Below are 12,687 nucleotides of genomic sequence, written 5' to 3'. Positions count from 1 at the left end.
ACATCATTTCAGGCTAAACGCAATGAAATTAATTAAATTCTTTGTTAATCTTTCGGACCCCTTCCTGTTCAAATGCAGACCATCAGCTTTAAAGAGGTCATGCTCAGTCCAAAAGTAGTCGAAATTGCTAATAAAACCAAGGCCTGTTGCAGTGGTGAAGTTTTGCATCCATGTGTGCAAACCAAAAAGACGGCTAAAGCGCTCTGAGCTCTTGAAAAGGGTAGGAATAGGGCCAGAGAGAACACATCTTTTGCCAAGGCTTTCAACAGTGAGAATCAATGACTCAAGATCATGGTAGAGTTTGAGGGAGCGCCTGGCCATGACATCATTTGTGCCCATGTGCAACAAAACAGTGTGAACAGACGGATAGAGATCAATGAAGACAGGTATCAGCTCTATAAAGTCAGTAGTGATCCCACCGGAGAGACAGTAAGTGATGGCGCCAGGGAGATGTACATTTCTGATGATAGAGTCACCAAATAATAGAATTTCAGGAGTCTGATTCTTACAGCCATTGTCATAGAATGACAGTTTAGAATGCAGGGAGACATGGGAGGGGCCAGAGTTATGCAGAGCAGTAGAAGAGGGATTAACGTCACCTGCGCAGATGACGTCATCATTGAGCGTCGGGGGGAGCGCACCTAGCGGGAAAGGTCGCTGAGGGGCTGGGAGAGGAGGAAAGTTTTCTGAGAAGGATGCAGATGAAGGGGATGAGCACCTTTGACGTTTGTCCTGGGACATCAGCGGGCTGGATGGAGGGGTGCGACGCTTTCTGCGTCGGGAGTTTGGAGGGATTGGCTGCTCCGAAGCGGTGCTTGAGGAAGTAGCCGGTAGCTCAGCTAGCTTCTCCAGGGGAGAGAAGAAGTTTGACAACGGGATGGGATCGTCATCACATTCATCCATGCCAGGGGAAAACAAGGGGAGAGAGACCCGCCTCCCCTTCTTAGCAACGCTTGTCCAGGGGGGAAGAGGGATATCCGATGTGCGGTGGACAGCATTGGCCGAGCTGGAATCATCCTGCTGTAGCGCTTCCACCCGGGCGAGGAGCGAGGATTGACGCAGGAGGACATCATCCAGGAGGGTCGCAATGGAGCGGAGCTCAGACTTCAGACAGGACAACTCATGGTCCACCGGGGCGAGTGGAGGCATACTCGGGCAGCGAGCGGGAGCACTGAAACAGAGGGAGGAGAACAGCAGCCAGCGGACAACCAAAGAGAAGGACAGGGAGCTACGTGCCGGGGGAGGCAGCGGAGGAGAAAAAGGTGCCGGTCTAGACACTTATGCCTCGTTTCCACCGAGTAGAGCGGGTCGGGTCGGAGCGGTTCGGTCCGGGTAGTTTGGCTTTTCATTTGCCAAAAGTTGGGTAGGGTACGGTTTAAGCGCACCTAACCGCTCTGAGCCGCTCCCGATCTCAGTACTCCTCCGTAGGGGTACTAGCGGCCTGAAAGCGGGCCGAAAATGCATGAGAAGGCGGAGCTACACACTGCCGTCATTTGATTGGTCGAAAGAATCATTTCCGCCATGTGTAGATCTCGGCAAGAGTGAAGAGAGTCTTGTGTTTTGGCGAAAATGTGAGCACAGCTCTGTTTATTGTGTGGTGTTTTTCCTCATCAATAAATTAATCAGTTGGTTACACTGTGTCCCATAGTCACGTAGCTGCTGCAGCCAGCACTGTTCGCTCACTGTCTCTATGAGTTGCGCCGAGCGGTCTCTGTGTGTTTACGCCATAGATAGTAGTAAAATACACGCTCACAACAACACGGGGGGAATACATAAAGAAGCGGCTGGTTTGAATCATCTCCGCCGTTTGTAGTCACCTCGGCTAAAGTGAAGAGAGTTTTGGCGAAAATGTGAGCGCAGCACTGTTTATTGTGTGGTGTTTTTCCTCGTCATTAAATGAATCAGTTGGCTACACTGTGTCCCACTGCTACGATGTCACGTAGCTGCCGCAGCCAGTGCTGTTCGCTCACTGTCTCTATCAGTTGCACCGAGCCGTCTCTGTGCTCACAACACGGGGGGAATAAATAAAGAAGCGGCTGGTTTGACCAAGCAAAAACAAGAGACCGCTGGCTTGACCACAGTTGTTCCCACAGCCCGATAGTTTGACCCACATTCTGGCGTCGGCTATCGCAGTCCAGCCTAAACCCCGCCCTACCAGTAAGGTAGGGTCGGCGGTGGAAACAACACCGAGATTCTTAAAAGTGAGCTGTCCCGCTCTGAGCCGCTCCGATCCGACCCGCTCTACTCGGTGGAAACGAGGCATTACTCGCCAAGGCTTCATCCAGAAGCCCACAGCGGTGTAAAGGCGAAACAGTAAAACAGCAGCAGAGTAGCAAAACAGCAACCGAAGGCAGAGGGAGACTTACCGCCACGGCCCAGAGACTGGGCCGGTGATTGGTGATGAACTCAGTCTCCGTTTGTGATGGCAGGACACTCCGGAGTTCCTTGCTGAGGAATTTCTCAAACTGGCTGACCCAGGCTAGGAGAGATAGCAGGTAGACAGGCAGGCAGGCAGGGAGGGAGGAGGAGCAGCAGGTGAGCGCTGGCTGCAGGTGGAGAACGCCAGCGAGGCAAAGCAGAGCAATAATCCACGCAGATTTCCAAAAATTAATCCATACAGCAAGGCAACGATAGCGAAGTGAAGCAGGTTTAAAAGAAGGTTTAAAAGGTATAAAAGCCAAGTAAAACCCAAGTAAAACCACATTAAAATCACACAGAGACAGAGCATGCAACCAAACGAGCTGCCATCTTGGGGGTGTGTGTACACTAAATAAACTGCTGTTATTACTGGTGAACAGAGCAGGGCCCCAGGACACTGCCTTTTCCGAGCTGCGAGCATGGACTAGTGGCCAACCCATTAGTACTGCATGCTGTGAATGGGAGCTTATTTTCCCATGAGCCTATAGGCAGATTTCCGCCGTCCACACCAATACAAGCGGCGAACAAGATTGTGTCTCCGCAAATTTTTTCTGGATATCAATCATAGGCTCAAACTTATCTTTAGACCATTTACTAATAAAACTGAAGTTTTTTCATTTCAAAACGCCACCTCAAGCGTTTTATTAGCCCAACGGCTTTTAACGGCTTTCAGTTGGTTTTCGAGGGAGGAGGAGGGAGTGGGCAGCCGTGGGCAGCTGAACAGAGTCGTAGTGAAACAAATGTTTCGGTTTTCGGCCCGGTCTCCGAAAACCACTATATTACTTTCCAAAAACGGAGTGTAATATAAATATCACATATAGCGAATCATCGGGGGGGCGGGGGGAGGTTAGTGACTTATAGAAACTGCCCGCTAAAGGCTAAATCCTTTAGCTTACAATGCTACAGAACGAGAATGATTCTACATCCGCTACATCCGCTACCAGTCCGCCCGGTTGCCGCCCCCTCTTCCATGATAGGTCCATGGTGCCGCTACGTCATACGAAAAGGCGTGCCTGGCTCACATGAGAGCAGTATGGCCGCTTCCTTGTTGCTTCTTTGCGCCAATGAGCAGCTTTCATACGCTTTCACAGGAATGAATGGGCGCCATGTTTCAATACGGTGTCCATTTCTTTATATGTCCATGGAACAGAGGCTCTGGAATAAATGCTTATATGGCCCAGCAGAATTGGCAGCAGTATAGCCTATGTGTGAAACTGAAAAAGACGAAGAAGGCCAGGGCTCCGTGCCCTGCGCCACACACATATGGAGATATAAAAGGCCCCCCCTAAGGAAAAATTATAATATTTCGAATTTTATTTTCCAGCGATTATACACTAAATAAAACCTACTTATGAATATTATATTCCATTCCTACCAAGTCTGTTTCTGTAAAATGCCCAAAGATTCTACACACTGTAGTAGCAATAGTGCGGGCCAGTCAGTCCCTTCAAGGCGAGACACTACAGGCGAATAGGGCAATATTTTTAACTTATAGACATCATTTTCAAACTTTGTTTGTTGATAACTTACATGTAAATGATTATTTTTTTGTAATTTTTTTTTTTCAGAAATATTTAAATAAATATGGAAATGCAGCAATATCTGACTAATTATAAACAGACAAGGTTTAGTCGAATAAACACCTAAATGTACATTTTGGACCTTTTATTTATGAAAGAATGAAAGAAGACATGTAGTGGAAGCATAACAGACAAAAGGTACTTATAGAAACAATCTTTGTTTGCCTGCAGTGTCTAGCCTTAAGATCCCTGTGCATGACCTTGCTTACTGGCGCTTGTTGCTGCCTTTATTTTTCTTCATAGTAGGAGTGAGATTTGGAGTTTGGAGATGGAGTTGAAGTGAAAGAGTGAGCGGCTGCAGCCTTACTCATGTGAATAGCCATTTGGCTGCAGCTTCCCTCTGGGACGCTAGCAGCAAGCCAATTACCCAAACCTCACTGAGAGAGAGAGAGAGAGAGAGAGAACCACATACACACACTGACTCCAGCTAATCATACCTTTCAGGCCTAGCCTCACTGTAAGCTTCAGCTCCACTTCCACCCTGTTTTTTATTTACCACAAAAGACTGCTGGCTACCAAACGCAGCACCACAGGATTAAAGCGCTCGCTAAATAATACCATTCAACTCTGAAATGTGCACCGCTGCTTTTATTCTCGACACACAGCGAGCTAGGCCTGGCTCAAACCGAGTGTGGGTTGAATTGGCAAATAGAGTGTAAGCAGTGAGGGAGAGAGACGGGTTTTGAAATGAAGCCTGAAAGGCAGCAGCTCAGGGAATGGCTAAGTGTCTGCTAGGAGGGAGAGAGAGACAGATAGAAAGAAAGAGTGCGAAGGAGTCAAGCAGGGTGCTGGCAGGTTAGAGAAGGGGAGGTGAGGCAGGTGGGTCAGTGTACATTAAGGTTTCTTGAAGTGAAGAAAAAATATGAAAAAGAGCTAGCCCCCTTTTCTCCTCAAAGGGGGGGAAGAGTGGATGTGTGAATTCCAAAGATTTGAAAATGTCCCGCTGTGATTTTTTCTCCACAGCCATCTCAGCACTCTCTCTCTCACTGTATTAAGAGTTAAATAAAGGTTAAAAAAAGTTTTCCTCTTTCATCTTCCTTTTTTCATCTTCTATCCCTCATCCTCCTCCATTTCAAATCAACATTCTCACCAAGCGACGGTGGATGCTAGCAACAGTGAATACATCCTATGGTTTTGATCAAGTGGAATTCATAAATAATATTTGATATTCATCCCGCTTTACTCCTTCTTCCCCGTGATTGTATTCTTCTCCAGATTTTTGTTTGCTCAAAATGCCATGAGTGTTCTCGGCTCAATCTCTTGATTTTAAACTTGTTGACTGAAATTCTTCTTCAATGTATAATCATATAATTAGGAATCTTTTTCTTTCTTTCTGCCAAGGGCAATGAATTTGAATATAATGTACTTTTTTGGTTTTGTCAGGTGAGGCAGACTTGGATCGTGTTTGTGAGGTGTGCCTACCTTACCTGAGCTGTAGACAACCCATCAGATTGCAAGAAGCCAGCCTAAGGTGAGCCCTTACCCAAGCCCAATGCAGTGGTTGAAAGGGACTAACTCATTCCATGGTATGCTAGTATTGGTATGCTAGTATTTAATTCAATTCAATTCAATAAACTTTATTCATCCATTAGGAACTTCATTGGTGCAGAGCGTCAGTAGCCTGGTGCTACCAGACCATCGTACTTCATTTCATTTGTACAGAAGGTCTGGAACTGCTGTAATTGGCAAACTCACTTGGAGGCGGGTGTCTGTTTAAAACTATTGGATCTGCCCAGTGCCACTCTGGATTAGCCAACCAATCGCATAACGTTTGGTCGTGCCGTACGTCATGAGCCGGCTTCTGACGGTGCGTTCCAGTTGTTCAGGGAACTCGGAAATTTCCGACTTCACTACATATTGTAGTCTGGTACCTGGCAACGGTAACTTGCTAGAGCCTAACATTTAGTTATTTGGATGAGCAAGGTTGTAGGCGTCCATACTTTCCCGAGCAGATGCACTGGAACACAGACAGGTCGGAACTCGGAACTACCAAGTCGGAAATTTCCGAGTTCCGAGTATAAAGGAACGCAGCATTCAACTGAAACTGGAGCGCGACTTCGACGTCATCGTTCTCAGCCACTCGCTCTGTTCGCTGATTGGACAACCAAAACTCTGAACGAGCAGAATCCCACTAATACGCCCCATCCCCAGACTGAATACTGAAGGGAAAATGAAATTTGGGCGGAAGTAGGTGGGCGGGCGGAGCCAGGCTAGAGCGTCAGGGCATACAGTGTGTACAGTACACATACCAGCAGTCGGCATTGACTTACTATCAGTTCCCTTATGGTTTCAGCCCTACTGTAGCTGACTAACTTTGATATAATAATAATAATAATGGATAGGATTTATAAAGCGCTTTATTCCCTAAGGACTCAAAGCGCTTTACAGGGTTCCAGGTTCCATTCATTCACACACATACCGGTCATACCGGTGGTGGTAAACAACACAGCTGCCCTGGGCTACTATCTGATTTGTAATGTAAAAGGTACAACAGTTAAATTTCTTGGTAACACTTTACAATAAGCGTACATTAATTAACTGTTGGTTAATGCTTAGTTTATGTTATTCACGGTTAGTTAATGCATAATCAATGCATATTAAGCAGAAACTAACTGTTAATGCTTAGTTATTAGCGGTTGGTTAATGTTTGGTTAAACATTAACTATGCTTAGTTAAGTAATGCATTTACTTCGTTAGTTAAGCATTTATTTCGTAATAATGGTTAGTTCATGCTTAGATTATACTATGTAAGCATTAACTAAGCCGTTATTAACGTTTAGTTACTGCTTCGTAAAGGATTATTAATCATTAACTAACAGTTCATTCTTGTACCCTTATTGTTGAATGTTACCAATATCTTGTTAACACATAATGCTATCCGTAATATGATAACATTTGTTGCGCAAAGGAACCTTGCACATTGCATATTGCCTATTTTTCTATTCATTGCGAAATTTTCACCAAACAGGGCTCCAGACTGCTACCAAATGCTCGCATTTTGCGACCATTTTTTGAGACAGTGCAAGTACTTTTTTCAACAAGGGGCACGCGCACGACCGGGAAATTCGCAGACATACTTTTAATTTATTATTATTATCCATTATTAGCGCTTTGTGTTTGAGAGAGAGAGAGAGAGCAGTCCGCGACTGATCAGTGAAACGATCAACAGCGCGGATCACGTGACCTACTCTCATCTCAGGGGCCCTTTACACGGTGAAAACGTGACAGTTTTCCCGTTTTTGGTTTCTTAAGTTAACCCGTTCAGACGCAATTTATTCACTCGTACAAATGTTTTCAGAGGAAACGGGCCGAAATCGCTGTAGTAGGCATGCCAAGCCAATAGTCAGCGGTGACACAGCCTAGTAGATAGCTCTTCCGGTACAATTTGATCCATAAAACCTTACTGTAACCGAAAATTAATGCCACTAACGTTCATAAAGCGATTGGTGTAAGCTTGGGGTTACAAGTATTGTAAATGACAAGGTTTCTGTCCTCTTATTTCATCGCATTGAACTCGTAAAAACAGAAGACATGCTGATAGTGAAAGGGCTTTGTGAGCGGCTACCTTCCTGTTAGGCGTACTTCAAAATAAAAGTCAACTCACGTTTGTCCAGTGAAATGCTATTAATGTTTAGCCAGTGAAATGCTTTTACTGTGAAGCCGTAGCCTTAATGCTCCTTTTGTTGAACAGTAACTTAACCGCTGCGCGCTGATCTATAGATAGTGTTTTTTAATGTAGAGAGAGCCGTGTCCCTGGCATATAGGTGGTGACACACGTTTATTTAGCTAGAAAAACCGGCAGAGCACAAATCTTTCCCCAGCCAAAGTGGCGGGTGGTCTCAATAACTTACTAATCGCTTAGACTAAATTGGCGAGTGTTATATTTGAGCCCTGCACGACACTCTTCGCTGATCACAGTGATGGTGTCGCGGAGACACCGTGCATGTTATGTTGTCTTCTAACTTTATAACTCGCGTGTGGGTATTTTGCATAGATAGTATAAAAAAAATTGACAGCAAATGTTATAGACTACGCATGTGTGAAGTGGAGCCGTGACGTCAGCGTTACCAGGGGAAATGGTTTCGCAGTTTACAAGAAACCAAAACAGTTGTGTTTTCCAAAGTTGCCTCCCTGGGAGTTGATCTCAGAACTGTGCGGTTTCATGCCTGTGTTTGCATGTAAATGATATAGTGCATCCGCGAAAGTATTTTCGCGGATGCACCGTATCGTGTTTTTGTATAAACAGCACCTCAGTGTCCCGCTGTCGTCACCTCGTTAACATGTTGCCAACTGGCGACTTGTTCTGCTATATTTGCCGACTTTCCGCCATAGCGCTAAAGCCCCTATCTCACTGGGCTGCGACAGTGTGCGCCAAGTTGGAGACAAAATATGCGAATTAGCGACAATTTTCACTTGCAGTCTCACTGAGTTGGTTCCTCACGACACGTTTGCGAATGTCCTGCCCAACACTTGCCAGGAGGTCACATTTATGTCTCGCGAACGTCTGGCGAGTGTCGCACGAACGGAATGGCAGTCTCATTTTTGTGTCAAATCAGTCACAATTTAGTTTCATGTCGCCAACCCCTCGCAAAGTTGTCTGACATTGCTTGCACTTTCTGACTCGCGGAAACTAAATTGAGAAGGGTTTGCAACGCGTTTGAGACACATGCGGCCACTCTGAGACTATTTTGAGACTAGATTTGTTGCACACTTTTTTTGAACATGTTAAAAATTCATGCGACAGGACTGCGCGGCTCTGCGACTCATGCGAGGAAATTGAGACCTCCGCGAACGTTTGGAGACAGTTTAGAGACTCCCTCGCGAATGCAGTCTCCAACTTGTCGCAAACAGTCGCAGCCCAGTGAGATAGGGGCTTAAGGCTAGTTAAAGACCAGAGACACATCTTGCAACTTTTTTTTAATACCGCGCTCACCAGAGCCGAGTACTAGCAACGGCTGCTGTCTGCTCCTCCTCACCGCTGACAGCCCTCACTCACACGGATTGTGTGTCAGATGACAGCCCCCTGCTACCTGCAGCAGCCAGCAGACTGACAACACCGTGTTGCTCTGAGCAAGCGCTGCCAGGTGACGTTTGTAAACACGTAAATAGTTTTATAGGTCCACATTCAATTGGCTACTGCATATCTATAAAAAAAAGCTAACCTTGTAGTTATGGCAACTAACAAAGTTTTTAAAGTTAGTTTGTAAGAGGCCTAGGTTATTTGTATAGGCCTACTACCTGGTCAGCATTTTCCATTCATTTAGCCTCTTTCAGAATTGCATATTATGCAAATTAGTTGATTATGTCATCTAGCTACTACTAGTTAATTTTGGGCCAATAACTATTTTCCTTATAGAGTCAGCAGAGATAGAGAAGGAAAAATCACAGGGCTCAGGTGTAGAAGGGGTTGTGGTGAAAATGGGTCAAAATCCCTTTTCCTAAAGGAATGTCTGAAGGATTTCACATGGCGTTGCAAAATAATCAAAAACACAATGAATTGTATCATCTGTTGTCACAGTGTGGTCCAAAACATGCTGACAATACAATATCAATAGGCCTAATATAGTTTAAATTGGGAAAAATGTTAATAGATGCGTTGTAGGTCTATTTAATGTGTGCCCCTACATTTTCTGCTTGCGCCCCTAAAAATTCTGAGTTAGGGGCGCTAGTGCTCCTAGTAAAAAATGTTAGTCTGGAGCCCTGCCAAACAAAATAAAATCTAATCAAGCAGTGAGGAGGATTTTGCCACTTAAATGACGGACAAATATTTTGGATGCAGCGTGTACATGTGATTGAAACAACGTGAGCTCGTATTTATTTTTAACGCGCAACAATTATGGACAAAAACAATGGACTCAGTATGCAAGGGCCTTAACTGTTTCTGTCACTTGTCATTTTTTCAACCAGGAAGGACTGTGTAATAAAAATGTCCTCTGTTATCCCTGTGTTTAAAATACATACACATGGAAAAAGCTGTTTACACTTTCCACTCTCCCCTGCCCTCCGCAGCGTTTTCCGACACCTGATCCAGGTGGATCCCGATTCCCTCTGGTTGACTCTGAATGAGCTGCACTGTCCCGTGGCTTCCACCCCGCCCCACCGCCTCCTCCAGCCCCTACAGCTGAGCGGGATGGGCCGGCCCAGAGACGAGTACACAGACAACGTGCTGAGACTGTTGAGGGAGGAGTTTGAACAATGACTCATGAAACGGACGGATTCTCAAAACAAGTGACGCCAACCAGTGAATGAAGTAAAAGAGAAGCTGACAACTCCGCCAAAAGGGAAGCCATCACCAGATAGGGTTGTGATAATCTTCCAGCTGCAAACAGCTCTGATAAGCAGCAAGGGTTAAATGTCAATGCTTCATCCGTCCCCCTGTCCCCTCTCCACTGCAGCTGTAGGAACCAGGAACACTCATGGCAGCTCCTCTACACTAGTGCCCCTTTCACACCGATGCAAAATCGGAGCTAGTTCCGAGCTAGTTCCGAGCTAGAGCCAGTGTTTTGGTTTCACACCGCCAGAGAGCCGGCTCCGGGCTGTAAAAACCGGTTCAACCCCAGCCCCAGAATTGAGCTGGGCTAGAAATGAGAACTGCCTGCGCCAGCGACCGGGGGAGGGATTATCCTGACCTACCAGACCAACTCAGACCTCATGCCCGCCATATTTAAAAACAACGCTACTACGAGACGCAAACACAACATAATTACCGGACGTAGCGATCAATTTGACCGGCGAAAATACGCTGTATGGGTCCTGTTTGGTTAACAAAGCAAAGCGAGAGCCAACACGTGTAAAAATAAGAGGTATCCACCGCTGTTGTTGTGCTTAAAGCTAGCGCTAGCTTTAGCGTTAGCCACGAGAGCAGCGGCGTCAGGCGACGTACACAGACGTTTACAGTGACGTCATGACATTGCTCTGTTGCCGGCTCCATGGCTGGCTCTGGTCGGTGTGAAACCAACTGGTTCATAACTGGTATAAGGCTATAACCGGTTTTGAACTGGCCCCAGCACCAGCCCGGAACTGGCTCTTGGTTCCTGTTGGTGTGAAAGGGGTTTAGGAGACATTCAGTGACACAGCTGGTTTTCTTCTAATACTCTATCCCTAACTACCTTTCTAGTTTGAATGATCCAACCCGTAGCCCTGAACACATGGGTCTTTAGTACAGATCAACTATAGAGCTGAAATTATAATAGTTATCACAAAACACTCCTCCTTGATTTGACAAGGAAGAAGAATGTGTGAAATAAAAAAGATGATATTGTGGGTCCTGAATTGATTTTAAGCTTGGTTCTTTGTTTTTTACTGTCCATTCAGAGTCAATGACCTTTAAATGCAACAGAGCAGTGGGAATTCTTAAATAACTTTATGACAATTCTAGAATGTTTATATCAGGCAAAGTTCTTATACAGCAACTTATTTAGGAACCTTGTCACATTTGAATAAAATGACAAAATGGGTGTTGTAGACAAGTTTATTAATTTTCCTTAAAGTAAGGTAACATGAAAACTCAGGTATTGTGGTAACAACGAAATACTTTCTGGAGAATACCGATACAGTGTCTTTTCAAGTGAACATTATTAAATGCATGAAGTAAGGACACATCTTTTTATTAGGAAGCTGATGTCTAGGTGGATTTTTTCCCAAAGATTTCTTCCCAAGCTGAAAAGATGTAAAGTGAAGACTTAATTATCCAGTAGACAAGGCTGGTAATATCCTATATTTCCCTAATTTGTCAGCGAATCTTATGAATAGACTAGACTAACCCACAATAAATTGAATAAGAAGTACTATTCTAAACGTTACTCATTACTCTGTGCCATTGAGCGCCATTGTTGTCCAAAAACTATTAAAAGCTCATAAATAAGCCAATAAGACATGTTCATCACTATGATCATGGACTCTTATTTGTTTTTGAGACAATCCCACATGGACTGTGCACGCTGCCATATATACTCAGCTAAATGCAGGGAAGAATATCATGCACAATATGCTGAAATCTCTCAATGTGTTCATGAGATATTGCATTCATGAGGAATGAGGTCACAGTGACCTTGACCTTTGACATATGACATATACCCTGCGTTCCAAATCACATACTATTTCTTTTTACTACACTACATACTAAAGTACAGAAGAGTTTTAGGGGCCACAGGAGAGAAAAAAAAATCAGATTAGGAATTTTTTTTTTCATTACGTCGAGAAATGTCAAGAAATGAGACGAATACTCCAAAATGCTATTGGAGTTAGTGGGGCATTTATGTAGTTTCAGCATACTACAATTGACGTGCATGTATTGTGACATACTAAATGTTTTGCTGGCATACTAAATACTAGGTCAGTATGGGGATTGTAACGCAGGGAGAGTGTGTACCAAGTTAAAAGGAAGTGTTCATGAGATATTGCTCTCACAAGAATGGCCCGGCAAGACTGACAACCCGAAAACATAATGCCTTCGGCTATTGCCAGGGCAGAATCATAAAAACACAGAATAAAAGCAGACTTATCCTTGCTCACCCTCAGAATACTGTGGCAAGTATATAGCTATACAATGGATGGAGTGATGTCCTGTCCTGCCACTCACGTCACATGTGCTGTGGGCAGAACACGCATCAGCTTGATGGGGACAAGGTTGAATAACTCTTGAGGTAATTGAACATCTGATGACAGAGCTACTGGTCCATCTATCATA

General features: G+C 44.8%; 1 protein-coding gene across 1 annotated transcript in view; it reads left to right on the top strand.

The window, feature by feature from the left end:
* tti1 (TELO2 interacting protein 1) overlaps positions 1–11,202 on the top strand; it is a 41,480-nt gene extending 30,278 nt beyond the window's left edge. The window contains exons 13-14 of the mRNA XM_080030520.1: positions 5,382–5,469; positions 10,008–11,202. Coding sequence (XP_079886646.1) covers positions 5,382–5,469; positions 10,008–10,197 — 278 coding nt within the window. The 3' untranslated portion in view covers positions 10,198–11,202. The remainder of the gene's footprint in view (positions 1–5,381; positions 5,470–10,007) is intronic.
* Positions 11,203–12,687: the final 1,485 nt, after the last annotated feature.

The sequence above is a fragment of the Ammodytes marinus genome (assembly GCF_949987685.1).
Source record: "Ammodytes marinus genome assembly, chromosome: 7".
Lineage (NCBI taxonomy): Eukaryota > Metazoa > Chordata > Actinopteri > Uranoscopiformes > Ammodytidae > Ammodytes > Ammodytes marinus.
The sequence above is the reverse complement of the archived record's forward strand: the minus strand, read 5'-3'. Positions and strand labels throughout refer to the sequence as shown.